At 35.6% G+C, this 22703-nt stretch overlaps 1 protein-coding gene across 1 annotated transcript; it reads left to right on the top strand.

Moving 5' to 3' along the window:
* Positions 1–17722: 17722 nt before the first annotated feature.
* LOC105637149 (Eukaryotic aspartyl protease family protein) lies at positions 17723–19225 on the top strand. The gene has a single exon (XM_012220561.4). The coding sequence runs from the start codon at positions 17832–17834 to the stop codon at positions 19161–19163; it is 1332 nt and encodes a 443-aa protein (XP_012075951.1). The 5' UTR covers positions 17723–17831; the 3' UTR covers positions 19164–19225.
* The last annotated feature ends 3478 nt before the right edge of the window (positions 19226–22703 follow it).

Here is a 22703-nt window from a genome sequence, read left to right as displayed (position 1 = left end):
GAAGAAATTAGTGCTTATGCCAGGTGATTGGGTTTGGGTACACTTTCGCAAGGAAAGATTTCCCAACCAAAGGAAGAGTAAGCTAGAAGCACGTGGAGATGGTCCATTCCAAGTCTTAGAGCGCATCAATGACAATGCCTACAAAATAGACTTGCCAGGTGAGTATGGTGTTTCTGCAACTTTCAATATTAGTGATTTGTCTCCCTTTGACATGGATTCAGATTTGAGGACAAATCTTTTTAAAGAAGGGGGGGATGATACGGATCCACTATCACCAACCACCTATGGAGCTCAAGGAAACAAGGACCACAACAATGGCAATCCATTAGCACTTCCTAGTGGACCAATTACAAGGAGCCGTGCAAAGAAGTATGGAGCAACCATGTCCTTATACATTCAAGGGCAAATCACACAAGAGCTCCATGACCTTACTTTTAACAAGTGCTATGAAGAACTCGAAGAAACACCTAAGTTTCTCACATTAATAGAAGCACATGTTGAGTTGGTAAGCACGCCCGTGCAAGGTGGCACGCCCCAGACCGTGCAAGCTACTGCCTCTCAAGGAACAACATATGAATTGGAGCACGTCCGTGCCAATTAGCACGCCCTAAACCGTGCACTTCTCTGCCTCTCGCGAGGGACACACATACATGTGCGCACGCCCGTGCCAATCAGCACGCCCCAGGCCGTGCACTTCTCTGCCTCTCGCGAGGAACACACATACATGCGCGCACGCCCGTGCCAATCAGCACGCCCCAGGCCGTGCACTTCCCTGCCTCTCAAATATTAGTTAGCTTATTTTGTGTTTTTGCAATGCTAATGGGTTGGGCCTCCAATATTTCGGCCACCCTTGAATAATTAGCCTTATTTTGATTAGATTTAGTCAATCTTTAGTGGATTTGGATTAGATCTCCAAATCCTTAAGTTGTTTTGATTTTGTTAGTCAACTCCTTAGTTGGTTTAGATTTGCTAAATCCTACTCCTTAGCTAACTCTAAATCCTCTAAGGATCTGGACCTCTTAGATTAGTATAAATAGCTTGTTATTTTATAATTATTCATCAATTATTCAATGAATTAAAAGACTATTTCTTCATGCTTTGGCGTGTTGGCTTTAGAGAGAGTGTGAGATTGCATTCTTCTAATTGCATCAAGAATCAAGGTAAACTTATCAATTCTTTGTGGCGTTTATCTTATTCTTTTACTCTATTATTGGTGTTCTTGCTTCTTTAAGCTTTGGGTGCCATAGAGGGGAATTTATTCTAGATCTTTGATCTCTTCCAAAACTTGTCATTGAGTTCATGAAATTTATTTTCATTGGGTTCTGCGTCACCAGGATCGTGCTTTATCCCTAAGAGTGAAAGGGAAAAGTCTTAATTTAATTGCATCTTCGGAAACACCATTCTGTTTGAAAGTATCACAAATTTCCAGGAAATTTGTGATATGGGCATTAGGATCTTCACTAGGCAAACCCCCATATTGGATCGAGGAGCATTTGGATAATTGCGGGTTTAATCTCAAAATTATTAGCTTCCACCCTAGGTCCTGTAATGCTCGAGGTTGTCCCATTCAGATTAGGTGTTGTGTAATCTCGCAAGGTACGGACCGGATGTTGAAGTGGAGGTCCGATTACGTTTTCGTTTAAGTTTTCGTTTTCGTTAGCCATATCTGCTTGTTGTTCGAGTTTTATTTTTCATGCTCTTCTTGCAGCGTTGTGCCTACGATAAGTTCTTTCAATTTCTGGATCAAAGATTAGAGGTTTAGTCCTTCTCGATCTTCTTTGCATAAAACACCTGAAATAATTCTTAAGAGAAAATTAAATAAAAATAAAAAGAATGTCTAAATTAACAATAGGGTAATTAGTATTGATATTGATAACGCCAATCCCCGGCAACGGCGCCAAAAACTTGACAGTGCTTTCGCAAGTGTACGAAATCGCAACAAGTAATAAAGTGTGAGAAAGTGTCGTATCCACAGGGATTGTGTATCAAGTACTAAAATTTTGTTAACCTACTATTATTTAAACGACAATAAGAGAGAATTGTGGTAAGGAAATTAATTTTGAAAATAAAAACAGAGAGAGATCAAGCAATAAAATTTAGGTGAAAAGAAATCAAGGATTTAAACTACTAGGGAATTTGATTTCACTTAATTCTATCCAATTTATCTAATTAGTTTGTTAATCAATTTTAATTGTTCAAGTAGGAGAAACAATCCTGAAATCACTAACAAGCTCTCCCGATGTATTGTTAGCTATTCTAATCTAGTTTAATTACCTATCTTCTAATAGTGTAATCAAACATAAATTAAATCATTGAGTTTTGTGATTGTTTTGTGAATTCATAACCTAAGGTCGTTAACTTATGAAAACCTCCCTTGAGTCAAACCATATAGCTTCCGCATCAAGTTATTATCCTCAAGTAATTTATTATCTTTTTCATATCAAAAACCCTTCTCCCGATAGTGATTAATGAAATAGTTCAATCCAGGGGAAAAATTCTGCCTGGAAGCTTTAAGCTCAATAATAAATTATAATAAGAACAATGAAAAACAAATCTAATATTATAAACTGGAATCGAATTAAGTTACATCAAATCCCTAGTATAAGAGTTTAGGTAGACATAGTAATTAAATAAAACTCAGTAATACTTGAATCAATCTTCATAATCAGTAATTAATAATGAAAAGAAAAACAAGATTAAGAGTTTAGAGATAAAAACTAGGTAACAGCTTATGTGGACGGCTTCCTTGAATCTTGACACAAATCTTGATACTTGAGACCCTTGAGAGAGAGAGAATTATGCAGGATACAACTTAAAAATGAGATGCCCAATAATGAAAAGCTCCCCTCTTTATATAGAGCTCCTGAAGCCAAATCTGACTCTGTTTAGGAAATAGAATCCTTATTAAGTACAAAATCTTCTATAGGAGATCACGACTGTTTAGACCTTGGATTTCTTCTTAGTTAGGACTTCTTTCTATTCCAAAATAGGTCTAGGTCTTGTTTAGTACTTTTAGGAAACTCTCCGATGCGGACCCATGTGAGAAAAGGATTGATTTGCGTTTTTAGTTCGCGCCAGTTCTGCCTTCGAAGCACGGGCGTGCTATGATGCACGGCTGGGGCGTGCTCAAGTCTGGAAGTTTGGCTGGTTGAGCATGGGGCGTGCTAGGCAAGCACACCCTGATGAATCTTTGTGGCACGGGCGTGCCATTTAGCACAGGCTGGGCATGCTTGTCTCTGTTCTTCCCAGCTAGATTTTGTCATTGGCGTGCTAGGCTGGCACGCCCTGAGTTTCTTCTGGGCACGGCCGTGCCTTCTAGCATGGCTCAGGGCGTGCCCACTCCTGACTCTCCCTTGATTTTCCTTAGTTTTTAGCATGGGTGTGCTTTTTAGCACGGGCTGGGTGTGTTGGAGGCTGAGTATTTTGCCTTGTAATACCTTTTTCTATGCCAAAACCCTACAAATTTCTCTTAGATCAAGCAAGTTATGATTCAAGGAAGCTTTAAACAAAATTATACTAAAATGAATTTTAAAACAAATCAAAGTGATAAAATTTACTAGAATTCTAATCAAAAACTATACTAAAAATACTATAAAACTAACACCTATAAGAAAGCCAGGACAGCGGGATCTCCCTTATTCTGGGAAGTGCATAGAAGCTGGGAAGAGATGAGGTAGAAGATAAAGGACCTCGCTGCCTGGTCCCTCTCCTCTCGGGTATAAGTAGGAGCCGCAGGTCTGACATTAGCAGGTAGCTCTCTCCAAGCTGCTAGTCTCGTGCGGATCCGCTCGGCCCAAAACTTGTAGACCACCTCATAGGAAACATACCCCTGTGCGGTGTACCTAGTGCGAGTGGTAACACCAAGTAAGGTACCGACAAGCTCAGCTCGCAATGCAGCTGTCTAGTACCGGGAATCGAGAGGGACAGCCTCGCCATCAAACCCGAGCCCAGTGATGGCAGTGAAGTCGGCTGGAGTCAGTGTCATCTCTCCAAAGCCGAAGATGAACGAATGTGTGCAATCGTTCTACCGCTCCATCAGCGCATAGCGCATGGCAGGTGGAAATCGGGGCTGCGTCCGGCGAAGACCAGTGGCATAATCGCCAAATCCAGCTACGACAACTCTAGACTGCATCGGGGGGTCCAATAAATCCCAAAAAGCTGAGGCGTCAGTGGAGGACCCGCCAGCACGGGCCTTGCCCAGATCGACCTGTGTAAGAAATCCATTCAGACAAAGAGTTAAGCTAACATTTGTTTATTTTTGTTTTCATTGCAGGAAAATTGAGCATTCGAGTTCCTGGCCAGGCACAGTCGCGTCACGCAACTGCAGCCGCATCGCGCAACTGCGGAGCTGCGCCACGCAGCTTGTCAAAGAGCTGCGTCTTCTGACTAACAGTTGCGTCACGGAACTGTTCTTCCAAAGAACAGCTGCGAGACGCATCTGTCGAAGGTAAGACAGGAAACCCTAACATTCAATCTACCAATTTCTGTGCTTTTCTATGCATTTACAGGGCCTAGATAAGTTGCAATCAGCATGGCATCACACTTTAAGACAGCAAATAAGGCATCAAGATGCGCAAAAGAGGCAAAATCAAAGTTCAGAGACAATAGGGTCACACAGCTTCGAACAGTTGCGTCACGCAATTGTTCACCCTAGAACAGCTATGTCACGCGATTGATCGCGAGAATAGTTGCATCACGCAACTGTTCACATAAGAACAGCTGCGTCACGCAACTCTCTCTTGCTTGACGCTACTGCCGATGCACAAACAATAATAAAAATCGCAAGAATTCATTCGCAACACATCCAAGGCAACACAGAAAGGGAGAAATCCAAACGTAAATTACTTACCTCAGATTGGAAAGCGCGCATCGCGTCGGTATCGTGTCGAATCGGGAAATCAGAGCCCAATAGCGGAAGAAGTTGAAGAGGTCGGGTCCCAGGGGTAAGGGCGTTGCGGCTGACCGGAACTCGATCGCCCTCGAAGACCGGGATGTCCGGGATCACCCCCAGAATATCCATCTCGGGTGTGTAAGCGGAAGCAGGGATCTCGGGAAGATGGGCCATATTAGCTAAGGTTCAGAGAGTTTTGGAAAGTTTGAAAGTGTAAAAGTGAAAAATGAAAAGTGAAAAGCTTATTTATAAAGGAAAAGGGGTTAATGGGCCCAAGCCCATCAACACCCATTTAGGCCTAAAATGGCTCATTCAAGCAATTTGGAGCCAGTGTGCGGCTCGTATACTTCAGCAATTCCATCTACTCGCCGCACAGGGGGCAAAATCATCAAATTGCCCAAATTAGCTCAAGTAAGTTTTCTTTCAAACACCGCATCAGGAAGGGTATACCTGAAAATCTAGGATTGGGGAAATTTTAACAAAATTTTTGCCTAAATTTTTGCTAAAATTTCAAACAAATTTTGGAATAAAAAATAATAAAAAATTTTCAAGGTTTGCTTAGAAGATAATATTTTTGGTCCCGAGTCGGAATTCCGGACTGGGGGCAAAAGTAAAATCTTTTTCCCTAATGCAAAATTTCGAATTTCACAATTCATGACTATTAATGCATAGGGGCATGTGATGCCCCAATATTTAACAAAGGCGAGATCTGTTTGTACACAGATATTGCTCTTTCTTCTTGAAACTTTTTCAGGTCAAACCCTCTAAAGTCGATTACACTGAGCTAAAGAGGTGAACAATAAAGCCGATTACACCGAGCTTTGGACACCATCAAACCCTGTAAAGCCGATTAAACTGAGCTGAAGAGGTGAACAACAAGCCGATTACACCGAGCTTTGGACACCATCAAACCCTCTAAAGCCGATTACACTGAGCTAAAGAGGTGAACAACAAAGTCGACTATACCAAGCTTTGGGACACCATCAAACTCTCTGAAGCCGATTACACTGAGCTGAGGAGGTGAACAATAAAGCCGACTACACCGAGCTTTGGACTCTTTTCAAACCCTTTGAAGCCGACTACACTGAGCTGAGGAGGTGAACAACAAAGCCGACTATACCGTGCTTTGGATCCTTTTCAAACCCTCCGAAGCCGACTACACTGAGCTGAGGAGGTGAACAACAAAGCCGACTATACCATGCTTTGGATCCTTTTCAAACCCTCCGAAGCCAATTACACTGAGCGGCGGAGGTGAACAACAAAGCCGACTACACCGAGCTTTGGACATCATCAAACCTTCTAAAGCCGATTACACTGAGCTTTGGACGTGACCACATTCAACCCAAGATTGAAGGCGCGTCAGTAGGCCACTTTAACATTAATTGCTTACACAATTAATGATAAAGTGGGGGGGGAGGCAAACTATTGATGCGTGTCTTTATGCCCTCACCTAACCCAATGAGGATATGAGGATGCGAAATGAAGGGTTATTGCTATCCAGAAGTCTTTTGATCCAAGGATTTAAATTAGACCAATTTAAATGTGTCTGGATTGCATAAGAGTTGCGTGACGCAGCTATCAGGTGCGTGGCGGCACTGTCGATTGCGTCACGCAACTCCAATCTAGATGACGTCACCGTGAATGCCGACATAACGATTTTTCATTCTGTTTGAGTACGTGGCAACGGTCTAGAAAGTGAGTTGCGTCACGCAGCTATCGGGTTCGTCACGCAGCCGTCAACTGCGTGACGCAACTATACCCTGTTGCCCTACTTCTATAAATACATCGTTTTATCTCTTATTCAGGATAGGTTGGTATAGCGTCAAAAACATACACTTGCGGCTAAGCTTTTCTCCAGAGACTCTTCTGAGTTCCCTTGAAGAAAAACAACCATTAGACATCAATTAGGTTAAAACAAAAATCATAAAAAGAAAAAAAAAAGTAAGAGATAAAAAGGTGAGCGTTTGAATCCTTGTGGACAAAGCTTCTGGAACAATTAACTGTCATTCTTTTAAGCGTTTAAGCTGTTTACAATCCTCAGCCTGAGGGTTAGGTATCTCTTTTAAACCTTTCTTTGTATTTTTATTTAGTATTGTTTATTTTGTTATTGTTTTAGTAGTTAATCTTAGTTAAACAGTATTCTGCTCACTCTTGGTTGTTTTTAGATTTTATTAAAGCATATTTAAATAAAAGAATGATGTAAATAAGTTGTTTGAAAAGTAAGCACGGACCAGAGCAGTTGCGTCACGCAGCCAGTAGCTCCGTAATGGACTTGGCAGTTGCATGACGGAGCTGTTTATGTCCAAAATATCGTTTCCTTACCTAGACTAGTTGCGTCACGCAACTATCAGATCTGTAACGGATCTAGAGGTTGCGTGACGGAACTGTTCATATTCACAGTTTCATTTTATTTTTAATATTCTATTTTAATTGTGAATCTAAAATATACGGTTGATGGATCTGGAGTTTTAAGAACAGTTAGTTCACGCGACTATTAGATCCGTCACGCAACTGTTCTTCCAAAGACAACTGCTTGACGCCACTGTTCTAGGGTTCCAGAAATAATTTTTGTCATTTTTAAAAAAAAAAATTTTTGTACAAAAAATAAAATTTAATTCTTCTAATAAATCCGAAGACAACCAATTGTGGGCAGATTGCAATTTAATTAATTTTAGGATATTAAAATGTAATTATGCATGATTCTGGGCTTTTGGTTTTCGGGCTAAGATTTTTAATAGGGTAGAATGTATTTTTAGGTTTGGTTTATGGCCCGCATTTAACCATAAGGCAAGAGCGGGTTTTTTGTTTATTTGTTTTAAATGCTTTTGCGTGAATGATTTAGATGATTATGGATGTGATGATTGAATTTGATTGAATTTGAATGGGACGATTAATCAATTTTCCACATAAGAACTCGGTTCGATTCATTCGGTTTGGGTTTAAGTAAATAAATACTTTGGCTTTTTAACTAAAATAAATTAGAAATAGTAGGTTAAAAGAGGCCGGTTTTTCCGGGCGTTGACTTCCAACGGGCCGGCGTACCCAATTCCCTTACCTAGAACCGCATTGGTGCGCCTGACCAGTTTTCTAAATAATTTGGCCTTAAATAGAGTTGGGTTTTAATGAAGTCATTTTTAAAATAAAATTGGAAATGGTCCCATTGCCGAAAAAATGGGTGGCGACTCAAAAATGTTTTATAAGACCGATTTATCGGCATCGTGTCCAAAAAAAGGTTTTTGTCACCACTATTCAAAATAAAGATCTTTTTTTTCACCAAAATCAAAAAGTTGAACATTTTTCGGGTCGCTCGGGGGCGAGATGAAAACAGTCCCCTCTGGAAAATCGGAGCTAATCTTGGTCCGAGCTTTCGGACATTGATTTCAGCACTTCGGATTTGAATTTCGGTCTGAAAACTATACCTTGCAGGTCATGGAAATGTCTAAAACATCTTGTGAAAATCTCATTTGATTTTGAGAATATTTTTTCAGAACCGATCTGATTCGGCTGATTTCCAGGTCCTTTCTGCAAAAGTTCATCGCCTAGGAGGATAAAACTTTATTTGGAAATTGCAATGGTCGCATTGTCTAAAATCGTGTGAGGTTCTAAGTTCAGATGAGTCCCGAAATTTTTAATCTTCCAAGTGAGGGCGAGGCATGTCCCCCCCATTTTCTATAAAAGGGGTGGTGGAGGAGCCTCAATTGCTCACACCACTCTCTTCTTATGTTTTTGCTTTCTTAAAGAGACTTGCTTTATAATGAAGCTTTGTGAGAATGGCTCGACAACCATGATGCATCCCCCTAACTACTTGCACCACTTAGGAGTTTATTCTGAGGGATCGAGCTACCCACATCTCCACTATCGGGCAAAGCATGATATTTTTCTGATTGGTCCTTTTAACTTTTAAATTCTCGCAATTTAGTCCCTGATGGCATGCTTGCTCGAACTTAATTCTGATTCGAACACTGATTGATGCATATGACCCATGGAAACACAGACCTTCAATTTCGATGCTTTAGGTTACCTGATTAGAATTTGCAATTAGGTTCTTAAACTTAGGAAAATTGCACTTTTGCCCCAAAACCTGTTCTGCTTAGATTTTAGGTCCGATTTTGACTCTGATTGAAGCCATAACCTCCTTAGACCCTGCAGGCAGTCTCAGTCAGAGTCTGATTATAATTTACCATTTTGGTCCCTATGTTTTGGAAAATTACCATTTTGGCCTTATGACATATTTTTCAGCTTTGATTGCAGCTATAACCTCCTTAAACCCTATTGGTAGTCCCGTAGGAATCTGATTATTCTATAGTCAATCTGATACCCTGTAGTTGGTCTTGAGAACCATGTTTTGAGTTGGAACACTTTGTAGTCAGTTTGAGAACCTTCTGTAATTATTCTGAAAATCCTATTTTGAGTCAGAATAATCCGTAGTTGGTCTGAAAACCTTCTGTAGTTGGTTTAAAAGTGTTATTTTGAGTCTGAGCACTTTGTGGTTGGTCTGGAACCTTCTGTAGTTGGTCTGAATATCCTATTTTGAGTCTGAACACTCTGTGGTTGGTCTGAAAACCTTCTGTAGTTGGTCTAAAAACCCTGTTTTGAGTCTGAACACTCTATGGTTGGTCTAAAAACCTTTGTTCCTGCATGAACTGTTAGTTTTGTTGCATATAATATTTTTGCACTAAAATGCCTATTAGTTTTTGAGCTTTGATATATACGTGAAAGATGATTTGAAAGTTCTGAAAAACTAATATTCTTGCATTTGTATAATGGTGCATATACCTGTCAGACACGTCCATCCTAGAGGGGCATTAAAGGATCTGGGTGTTGTTAGGAACATTTCTGAGAAACACCCAACAGTCAGGGATCGGATATCCCCTTTTGGGCTGCACCACTCGGCGATGCTGGAGACTGGCAGTGCATACCATGTCCTGTGGAGAGCTTTAGTGAAGCGCTGGTGGGAGACTGTTAATACCATCCACACACCTACTAGGGAGTGGACACTGGTGACAAGGATCTATTTTGGTTCTCGCCCGTTGGATGTAGATCCCTCTTTGGTTAGCCCTGACCATCTGACTGACCTAATCGGCTTTTCTCCAGCATGTAAGGGAAATGGCTCATATCGGTGCTTTGTGTTATATGAGCAGGTGACAGAGTTGAACAATGCCACAGAGGGCAAGGCCACCACTGACCAGCTTGCTCGTGCATTGGTTCTACTGATTCTAAGCTGCATGATTGCATATGACTGGGCGGATCATATGGATCTCGGCTTTATTCAGTCCTTGGTGGACTCAAATTTGATTAGAGAGTATGATTGGGCGAAGCTTATATGGCCACGATGTACTTGGACATGAGCTTTAGCCACAAGGATTGGACCAGCCCAGGCAGCATTACGACCATATGGGAGGTAAGTTATCTGATTTTTTCTATTAGGCTATTTTCTTTTCACATTTACCCTTTCTGACTTTCTATTTTACAGGCTTGGGCATATTTGTGCTTCGCTTTTACTGTGCTGACTCTAAATCGAGAGGCGGCATAGGAGATTCCTATGATGGGCTGGTTCAGGCCAAACCTCTCAAAGAAACTTAACCAGATGAACCATTAGAGCCTAAGAGAGAATCAATGATCTGAACATCACTGAGGTAAGTGTCTAACAAATCCTAAGCTTGCCATTCCTGTCATAAGTATTGAGCATTGCTTTCCTCATGCAGGTGAAGATGTGCATATTTCAGCACTTTCTAGAGACTCCTCTAGTGGGGAATCTGTTGCGAGCTTAGGAGATGTCATATTCCTAGCTTTTATTGAGGTGCAAGGTTATTGGGCGCTATTACCTTAGCGAGAGGGTTTATCATCAGCCGATGGGCACATTCAGGATTCCTGCTCATCCTTCGGTGGATATGCTCGATGGCATCGACATACTAGATCAGTTGGCCAATGCGCATGGGGAGCCTATTGAGCCCTTCATTAACCCAAGGGATACATATGGCGCTGATCTGCGCCCGGCTAATGTTTGTGCATTTATACTATAAGTATTAACGGGTCGTGCGAGTAGTATAAAAATATCGTATCCATAGGGATTGGAAGGATTGAGTACTAGAATCTTTTGAATAATTAATTATCAGGCAAAATCAATAAAGGGGTGGGTTATGCGTAAATTAGAAACATAAAATTAAAATAACAGGAATTTAAATAGCATAAATTAAATAATGGAAAATTAAAATAAAAATGCATAAAGTAAAGTGTGATAAAGTAAATTACAGGAAATTAAAGAGCAGTAAAATAAAAGAATAGAAATTAAAAGAAATTAAATAACATAAAATAAAAAGTTAGAGAAGTTAGAAGTTACTTTTTTTTTCTTTTTAATTTATAAATGAGAAAGCATTCTAGTGATGGATTGATCCATTACCATCCTAAAGTGGGCGGTGGCGAATTAAGCATAGGTGATATATTTTTTGAAGGGTGGAATATTCTAGTTAGTTATCTCCTCTTTTGAGGTAGGCAACTATAATAATAGTATGACGTCTTTCGCACGTTGCATACGTGATAAGCTTCCCCCTTTTAACACTGGTCTTATTTTATTTCTAGATATAAAACCAATGCTCAATTTATGTGGTTCTGGTGCTTGAACTTCATCTTTCGATTCTTCGATTGCCTACCTAATGTCAAGTAAATAAAGGGATCTGGCTTTATTTTACAAGCGTTTGTCTTGCATAAATTTAACCAGAAATCTATATCACATTATAAATGATTCAATTTTTAACAAAGCCGCCCAGCAGTCTAGAGGTAATAGATATTAATTCATCCCCAAAATGGCTAGATTTGATATGGATCAGCCATCACTCATCCATGGAGCTTAAGGAAGCAAGGAGCATAACATTGAAAATCCATTGGTACTTCCTAGTAGACCAATTATAAGGTCGTGCAAAACTAAATTTGCAGCATGTAGCATGCCTGTGCTGGAAAGCACGCCCTACCCGTGCTAGGGCCTGATTTTGGAATGAAAACAACACTAAACTTGCACTAAGTAGCACGCCCTGGCCATGCTAGGGTCTGACCTTGGCGCAATTAGTTAGTCCATTTGTGTTAGTTTTGAGTTGTAATGTTGTTAATGGGTTGGGCCACCAATAAATTCGGCCACCCTTTTATCTTGTCCTTAATTTGTTTGGTTTAGTTATTCTTATCCTTATTTGGTTTAGATTAGTTAATCTTTATCCTTAGTTTGTTTGGATTAGTTATTCTAAATCCTTTAGGAATCAGGGTTTTAGATTCAGTATAAACAGCATTGTTATATTGTTAAACAAAATCATTCAATGAATTAATAAAATCTTCAGATTTGTTCTTGCTTTTGGCATGTTCTTTGATTAGAGTGATTATGAGATTGCTTTCCTCTAATTGCATCAAGAATCAAGGTAAACTTATCAATTTACTTGTGGCATTTATCTTATTCTTCTTTACTCTATTATTGGTATTTTTGCTTCCTTAAGCTTTGGGTGCCATAAAAGGAGAGTTTAGTTTGATCTTTGAAGCTATTCCAATCTTGTCTTAGAGTTCTTGGAATTAATTTCTATAGGGTTCCGTGTCAGTTGGTATCAGAGCCAAAGATTAAGGTAAATTCTTATTTATCTTAGTTCTAGGGTTTTTGAGTTTTCTTGTTTCTTGACTTCTTGCGTTTGTCTTATTGTTTTGATTAGTTTTAATTCTGAATTTTGCATCATTGTGTTTTCTTGATTTGTTCTTGTAAATAAAAAAAAAAAAAAAGGAAAAAGAAATTCGACCATCATTGAAGTTGTCCTTGTGTTGTGTGGTTTTGATCCTAATCCATAAAGATTTTGACCTTATCTTCTAGAATTTAAACTTATCCACTTTGCTTCTTGTTAGAGCTTATCCTTATGTGGAATTTAAACTAATCCACTTTGCTTCTTGTTAGAGCTTATCCTTATCTAGATTGGGTTATACTTTATGGGATAAGGCAACATAATTAATTGTCCATATCTTTTGGAGATTAAACTTATCTACTTTAATCTTTTGCTAAAACCTAATCTTATCTAATTTGTGGGATAAGACAGCAGAATTATTTGTCCATATCTTTTGGAGCTTAAACTTATCCACTTAAATCCTTGTTAAAACTTAATCTTATCCAGATTGAATTATATTGTTTGGGATAAGGCATAATATTTTGACTTAATTTGGGATCTTATCTTGGGAAACACATGGTCCTAGTTTGGACAACGTAGTTATTCTTGCTATGACAGCTTATCTTACACTTATTTGCACCCATATTGCCCGGTTAAATCGGCCTCCTTGTTGTCTAATGATCCACAAGAAATTAATAATGCAATTAACTAAAAATGAGATGTAAAATGGTTTTAATGCAAATTTGGAAAACTATGTCAATCAAACATTTCAACGAAATATAAATCATGAAAGTAAACATTCAAAGAAAGGGGGGGGGGGGAAGGAGAAAAGATTTACAAACCATACCTATTTCTATTAAAGCATAAAAAGAATAAAACATCCATAAGATCAATCACAAACACAGAGTAACCCATTACTCTTAGAATCAAAAATCATACATTCACAATCAACAATCATTCATTCATACAATAAATGATCAAATGATGCATGTTCTAATTACAATGTTAATAAGTGAAAGATTAGTGCAATAATAAATATAAAATATTAAGTTAGAAGCATAAAATTAAAGGACAGAATAATAAAGTGCTTGAAAAATGAAAGACAACAATTAAAATGCAAGAATTTAAATGATTGAACAAGATTTAAGCTCATGACCTTGATGTTCATCATGAATGATGAATAAATACACCAATCATTGCTCTTAATCTTATTTATTATGGTTTATTTGATCCATTGTGGCCAAATACGCATCCCAGGCCACTTAAGGTTGGAACCGGGCCACCACAGGGAGAAGTGGCGTGCGTCACAAGGATATGGCGTGCGCCCCATGTAATAGTACAAGGCCCTTCCTAGATAAGGACAAGCAAGAACAGAGTCAAAACAAAGGTTCTAGGTTGATATGGCGCGAGCCACAAGCTTGTGGCGCATGCCACATGTAGTGGCTTGCGCCACTATCTAGGACTGTGCACCATAGAGGTGCAGAGACACTCTTGTGGTTTATCCTAGATCTCCCTCACAACCAGACTCTAAATAGGTGCTTAAAACACTGAAAAAGAAAGAAGAAAACAAAGAAATTGATTAGAAATTCTCAGATTATTACTTTTTGGTGATTTTCTTAGAATTTAGTGCAAAAGGTGGATGAAGAAACCCAAATGCTTAGTCCTTGATCCAGCAATCTGAGATTGAAGATTGAAGAATGTGTTTTTAGGATTCTTAACTAATCTTTGATGGTTTTTCTAATTGAAGAACAATGAATCTCAACTTTGAACAAAGGGAAACACAAGTTGCCTTTGATTTCAAGGTTGAGTTTCAAAACACAAGAGCTTCTCGAAAGGCATCAAAAATCCTCCCCTAAGGCACATCCCCCAATACCTATTTATAGGCAAGGGTGGGTGGCCCCATTCTAAAGGCTAATGTGGCAAAATGCCACTAACGAGCCCTGCAATAGGACCCGTAAAATGAGGTGGTGCATAGGAAAGTGCCCCGGGCAGGCCCGGCGTGCTTCTCGGGCCCGATTTTATCGCGAAACACCTGGTAACTGGGCGATCAAGAATCCCAATCCAAATTTATGTAAAAAACCATATATCATTACTGAACTTTTTAGGGAAAAAATTTGAGCATCTACAAATATTAAATTAAACAATCAGCAAAAAAAAGCCAAATAAAAGAAATGAGATTTAGAGAGAAATTAAGATAACTTTTATGTATTCTTATTGTTGTCATCAATATCAATATCAAATTAGATTTTTGCTATGATGCTATTTGTATTCTCCTGCAGAATGCGTCTTATAAAATATGTTATATATTATACCATATTTAATGTTATACATAATTTCTTATTTTATCAAATCAAAATTTTATATTCTCACCATTTTTAATATACCCTTATTCAATATAAAATATAATTTTAATATACTATATTTAATATATTATATAAAATCGAAGATATTAAAATATAAAATTATTTGTTATAGTATATATAAAAATTCAATGCGGTTCAAAATTATATGCAAGTATTACTAACATTATATCTCATCCTTTTTTTATATGAAGTTTAATAATTATTAAATGTACAATTATTATAATTTATAACGATTTTTTAGCTAATAAAATTTGGATTAAAGTAGGAAACTAATATAAAAAATAAAATTTGTTAAGGAGAAAATAATATAACCAATCAAAATTAAATTATCATTATGTTTTCAACCAATAAAATTAAAATCCTTAAAAATATTATACACTTACCATATTTAATATATTCTTTATATAACTTCTTATTTCTTATTTAGGATTGGATTAAACTTATCAAAATTAAACTACTTTTATTTTTCAATCGATAAAATTAAAGTTCTCAAATATCTTTGTCAATCTATAAACTTAGCAAAGACACTTTAGAAATCCAATGCTCCGCGATTTGTAACTATATATATATATATATATATATATATATATATATATATATATATATATATATATTATTTCTTAATTTCTAAATTTACTAAAATAACGAAGCTCTTTAAATTTGTGAAAATGGTTAGATTAATTTTTTAACAATGGTTTTCCATGGAAATTATTTTACAGGAAAATACATTATTTTTCAACGTTTGGCTTTATATAAAATATTTTTGGAAAATATTTTTCAACATTTGATATAACATTAAAAAAATTTAATTTTTCATCATATAATGCATTTACACCTATTATATTGTGGTAAAATTACAGTACGACCCCTATGGTTTGCGAAATACAATTAATCCATCCATAGTTTTTTAAAAATATAATAATTTATCCTTATGTTTTGCTTCTGTTACACTATTAGGTTCTTCTTTCCAATTTTTACATCATTTTCGTTAAGTCAACAAGAAAATACAAAGGTCAAATGAGAGATATTAAAACATTATACCAAAAAAATAATAGTTTAATCCCTATGGTTTGAATAACTAGTCCATCCTTATATTAAAAACAAAAGGGGTATCTTCTTTATTTCATAAGATACTTAACGAAAAAAATATAAAAATCGGATGAAAGGACCTTATAGTCTGACAGAAATAAACTACAATGACATTTTAGTCTATTTCCTAAAAGAAATGGACAAAGTAGTTGTATTTCGCAAATCACAAAAATTATATTGTAATTTTCCTTTATAATATTTATGTGAATTTAAATTAAAGATAATATTTTTATAATAATTTACATTTTCTATTTAAAATGTATACTTTTTATTATAAATACTATAATGACAATTAATTTAGTCCAGTAATGTGATTTAATTTTTTTAATTAAATTATCTAACAATACAGTGTATATCATATTAAAATAATTTAACAATATATAAGTACTATAATGATTTTAAAATATATTGTTAAAATATATATTTTAAATGGTATGAGCTTTAACATATTTAAAAATATGTTAAAGCTCATACCATTTAAAATATATATTGTTAAAATAATTTAATGATTATTTTAAAATAATCATGTCGCAAAAAGTATACTATAAAATATATTTTAAATGGTATGAACCTATCAATAAATTATTTTAAATATTTCTTCCACCAAAACGAGCCACTTGGTACATTTTTACACTTATAAAAAGATTGCAAGCTTACAATTGTACATCTTTAACAGATAAAGGGTTCCTTAATGGACCAAAAAGGCAAGTTTTAGATTATGAAATAAATTAGAAAAATATTTTCTCATGTAAACAAGTGTAAGTTATTTTCCTTAATTGATAAATTATTTTTTATTGACCAACAACTTATTTTTCTTGACTTATTTTCTTTTCATGTTCTAAATAATGAAAGATTATAAAAAATATTTTTCTGCAAATTATTTTATTTACAGAAACAAATTAACGTGTAAATTAAGACTTGTTTCAAGTTCAATATTTATTTTAAGTTAAATTTTGTGTATCCTAAATGTTTATAGTTTTAAGACTTTTCTTTGATTGTAAGATCCGCAGTATCCGTATAAATAAAATAAAATAAATAGAAATATTAAGTAGGGAGACAAAGGAAAAAAAGGAAAAAAAAAGAAACAGGAAATGGTGAAAAATAGGAGCGTCAAACCAACTTAGTTACATCAATACCTAATCAGTGAGCAAGTTAGCCCACCAACCACTAACACAATTCCCATCCACTTGTCCGGAGATACGTGTCTATATGTTTATATTAATTATATGTTAGAAGCATACACAAGAAACCGATTATTATATAGTAGACAATCCGAGTTTTTCAGCTCCAACATCCTCAGGTGATCCCGACCGTCAGCTCGCCATGATTAATTTGTAGACATGAAGCAAAAATAATATGATTTTAATTTTGTACCAAAAAATGATTTTAATTAGTCAAATATCCTTTAAAAATTAAAAAGAGACCATCTTCTTCTAATTTTTTTATCTTTTGATCTCGATACTAATTTAAGTAACTGAATATTTATCAACTAAATAAATTTTTGATTGAGAAAAATATAAATTTGAACCAATACCATCAAATTGAAAAGACAGCGATATTCTCACTCTAACATAAAATTTTTTATTATCTATTTTATTTAAATTAAAAAAAGATAATACATATATTCTCTAATGCCAAAGAAGTTGTTGAAGAAACCTTAGATATAAAATTAAAATATGCTTGTATTTGAATCTCAAATTTCCCAACCACCGCGCCGAAGGGACAGGCAATAGTATTAAGAAAGGCCATGATATCTCAACCTCCACTGGGGTTGGAATGACTTGGTTTTTACTTCACACATTGGAAACAATTTGTCACATACAAACTCCATTTCTGTAGGTACCTCCTCAGTTATTCATCATGGCTTCAACATTCATTTTGTGTTGGCTAACATTACAGGCGCTAGCAATAGCATTTTTTGCTTCTCCAGCATTTTGTACATCAAGACGAGCTTTAGATTATTATGCTAGTAATAAGGTGATAAAAAGTGGATTCCGAGTGATGTTGAAGCATGTGGATTCTGATAAAAACTTAACCAAATTCGAGCGAATCCAACACGGTATGAAGCGAGCCACTCAGAGATTAGAAAAGCTGAAAGCACAAGCTGCTAATTCGGAATCAGAAATCCAAGCTCCTGTCGTTCCAGGGAATGGTGAATTCGTAATGAGTTTAGCAATTGGAACACCACCTCAAAGCTACTCTGCAATAATGGATACTGGCAGTGATTTGATTTGGACACAGTGCAAGCCTTGCAGTCAGTGTTTTAATCAACCAAGCCCCATTTTCGATCCCAAAAAGTCTTCTTCTTTCTCAAAGTTATCATGTTCTACACAACTCTGTAAAGCGCTCCCTCAGTCCTCCTGCAATGATGGGTGTGAATATCTCTATACATATGGAGATTATTCCTCCACGCAAGGGATTCTCGCAACGGAAACCTTCACCTTCGGGGATAATAAGGTTTCTGCTCCAAATATTGGGTTCGGGTGTGGAGAAGACAACGAGGGAGATGGATTCACCCAAGCTTCAGGTCTAGTTGGCCTTGGCCGAGGGCCCCTGTCTTTAGTTTCCCAACTCAAAGAAGACCAATTCTCTTATTGCCTGACTTCCATTGATAGCTCGCAAAAGACTAGTACACTTTTGATAGGATCTCTAGCAAGCGTGAATCACACAAGCATCAAAACCACACCTTTAATCCAAAACCCTTTGCAGCCATCTTTTTATTATCTTTCTCTTCAAGGGATCTCGGTTGGTGGGTCTCGCTTGCCTATTAAGAAATCAACTTTTCAACTTCAAGATGATGGTAGTGGAGGGCTCATTATAGACTCAGGCACTACAATAACTTATCTAGAAGAAACCGCTTTTAATTTGGTGAAGAAAGAGTTTATTTCTCAGGTGGGTCTCTCAGTAGACAACTCAGGCACAACAGGCCTTGAACTCTGCTTTTCCTTACCGTCCGATTCAACTCAAGTAGAGGTTCCTACCTTGTTATTTCACTTCGATGAAGCTGACTTACAACTGCCTGCAGAGAATTATATGATTGCTGATTCAAGCTTTGGAGTTCTTTGTTTGGCTATGGGAAGTTCAAGCGGAATGTCTATTTTTGGAAATGTTCAGCAGCAGAATTTTTTGGTTGTGCATGATCTTGGAAAGCAAACTTTATCATTCCTTCCCACCAAATGCGATCAGTTGTGAAAGAACTGTACCATTTTTTTTTTACCATGTTCTTTCCTTTCCAAATAAAATCATTTTCTCCATCTCTTTGCATATATTATTTCCTTATTTGGAATTGGAATTCATATTGAGTAGCTAATTTTAACTCCAAGGTGGGCTTAATTGGCAAATTGTATTCTTTATGTTATAAAATAATAGGAAAAAGTAGGGAGACAAATAAATAGGAAAATATGAGTGTAATTTTTATTGATGAGAAGTCAGATATATATACACACACTAGTGGCCAGCTTGCTAAATGTAAATATTTTATTATTAAAAACAAATAGCGATAGAAAAATGATAACAAAAATTGATCACAATTTATCAGGTCGATAAGGGGTTGGCGAAGGAAAATATAATCGGTTACTATTTAACGATGGAAATATCAGTCGGTGAATTCGGTCACTTAATGATTTAGTAGGAAATTGAAAATCTATCACTAACATGTTTATCGTTATATCTGCCTCTAACAATATAATTTAAAAAAAGTATAAAGAATTTCCATTCAAAGCTTAATAAATTTAAACTTGTAAACCTTAACTTTAATTGTCACAAACCACAAGTTATTCTCTTTTTAAGTCATTCGATTAATTGGTAGAACGAAATTAAAGCCATAGAACGAAATCGTGCATATAACATGTTATAAAATAATAAAAAAAATATTGGGAGAGAAATAGAGATATAATTGTAACATTCTAAAATTTTGGATCTTAAAATGATATTATTATACCAAGTCATGAATGGTACTGCCCAATAGGAAAATTATATTTATTTGATTTGAGAGGGATATTAATCATAATTAATATTTATAGAGTTAATTACACTTTATATGATTAGTCTTGATTAATTAAATTTAAGATTTTAATTTCTCATGATTAATTATTGGGATATTGTACTAAATGTCAGTTTTTAAATTTTAATTTTAAAAAATATCAGTTTTACTTTGAGATTTAAATTTAATTTCTCATGATATAATTTTACTATTTTGCTTTTTATTGGTAGGCATTAGTTTATTACTATTTTTCCTTTTGTATTAATTTTCTATTTTTATCGTTTCCTTTTTTGAGTTTGTTAATATTTTTCCGCTGTCGTTTTTTTAGCCCTCATTATTTTTTTATCGTTCTTTCTCCTTTTGATATCGTTCTTCTCATTATTGGTATTGTTCCATGGTTTCATTTTTGATTCATAAGATATGTTGATTTCTGTTTTTGATTTGTTGTTTATTGTTGGAAATATTTCTATCAGTTTTTTACACAATCATATAATCCCAGAATTGATATATGTTTTTGTTGGATTGATACTAATACAGTTTTATATATCTATATCTATATATATATATATATATACTTGATTTAATCCGATGTGTTAATTGTTATACATATGTCTATTCTGTATTTAATTGATTTTACAATAGTTATTGATACAGTATATATATAAACCGTATTTAATTGGTTTGATCCAACTTGTTAATTGATGCATATATATCTATTCTGTATTTAATTGATTTTACAGTATATATATACACACACACATATCGTATATATCGGATTTATCATCGCTGTTGTCGTCGTCGCCGATTGTTAGTTGTCGTCACCCGTTGTCATCATCATGGTTGAATCACATAAGTTGTACAGTGATTTACCCTTATAGATTTCTTATTTAATTGTGTTTTCTTTTTTCAGCATTTTCTTTTTTAGTGTTTCCTTTTTTTACTATTTTCTTTTTTTGGTGTTTTCCGTTTCTCTTGCAAGGTCAGTTTTGGTATTATAGAAAATTTTTTTATCAAATTTGTTATTATCTTAATAAGTATTTGTCACCACCCGAAATCATGGGCCGGACCGGTACTAGGACTAAGCTTAAAGATTTGAGGCCTGTAGCAAGCGTAAACCACAAAGTACATACATGCCAAACGGATTTCTAAGAACAGCAAGCCCATATTATTTTATATATATCAAGTAATCACATATTCCTGGCCCGATCTTAAACATCTCAAGTACTATATAATTCGGGCCTATTTGTAATACACCACATTCATAATATGGGCTAGTGGTTAATACATGCACTTAGAAAAATGATTAACACATTCATAGGTTCATAAATTATTATACCTATTTTAATACATGACTGAGGTATATAAATCATACAATTGCAGAGTTCAATAATAACTAGAAGTAGTGAAGTTCTTATATATAACAATACATAAATTAATCAACTACATAAATTAGGAATTTCATTTTATAGCTCTACGGAGAAGGTTGCAGAGCTTTTGCCAACTCGACGGGAATCCTCCTTCCAGCAAAGTTAAATAAGAGAGGAGTGAGTTTTGCAACTCAGTGAATAACAATAAATAATGCATAGTACAGACATTCACATGGCATGCATCTTAAGATACTAAAATGAACACACAACTAGTCAGTCATATGGCACAAAATCAGCACCTAAAGTAATTTCACCTTCAAATAATCAAACAAGTGGAATTTGGACAGTGGCGTCACCGAAACCCTTGATGAGCCGTCATCCTACATGGCCCGCCCTCTCAAACCTACGCACTAGGGAGCCGATCCCCATACATGGCAGACCAGTCTAATCCTCACTTGACCAGCTCTTTGATTTTTTTTATACTCTCTTTTCTTTTCCATACCAACAGGAGGTCACACTGTAGTTTTCCATATCATATATTATCAAATGCACACAGGGGCACCGATCTCCCCATACATGGCCGATGGTATCGAAGACCGCTCTCACAAACGCGTGGTGACCAACTTCATCCCAGTTCTACACAAACAAGACACAACAATATCACAGCGCAAGTAATCAAACAATTATTCAATATAATGCATCAAGATAACAATTTACATGCAAACATAAAGATATGATATAAATATATAAATATAAGCATATAATAATAATAATATAATGATTATTAACTTAACATTTATATGCTTCATTATATGGTAGCTAATGTATGCATGCTTATAATGGTTTATGTAATATTTATTATTACTCATTGTGATAGGGAAAGAAGAAGCTCTAACTCGAATTTTGACTTAGAGGAGCAATAGTCAGGCCCGGACGATCTAAAGAATTTAAGAATACAAGGAAAGAATTGCATCAAATAAAGGACTCATTTAAATAAAGAATTAAGGAATTAATCTAATAAATTATCTATGTATCTAAATGCTATAATTAGACTAGATTCTGCTGAAATTTCAGCAGCATCTTCTTTAAAAATTAGACTATCAACCTGTTTAAATATATTTTGTTAAATATCCATTCAATCTGCACAATCCATCTGTCGGGCAATCAATCAAGTCAAATTTCTCTCCTCCTTTAACCTCAATATCAACATTCAATTGTCACAACCGTTTTACATAAATTTTGTTCTAAATAATACAACTCATCCCACATAGTAAAGTCAAGGAATTAGTTAGATTAATTGCTACTAGTTGAAGGAATACAAAGTTTCTACTTAATACCCAACATAAACACTGATTTGCACAATCCTAAATAAAGTTTCTTAAT

This window comes from Jatropha curcas, chromosome 3 (assembly GCF_041381405.1).
Source record: "Jatropha curcas cultivar XTBG-Jc1 chromosome 3, XTBG_Jcur_1.0, whole genome shotgun sequence".
NCBI classification, from domain to species: Eukaryota; Viridiplantae; Streptophyta; class Magnoliopsida; order Malpighiales; family Euphorbiaceae; genus Jatropha; species Jatropha curcas.
Note: the sequence above shows the minus strand (reverse complement) of the source record. Positions and strands in the feature narration are given on the sequence as shown.

Bases quoted from the DNA above. Each gene is read 5' to 3' on its own strand.
- LOC105637149 (XM_012220561.4), top strand. From the start codon at position 17,832: ATGGCTTCAACATTCATTTTGTGTTGGCTAACATTACAGGCGCTAGCA.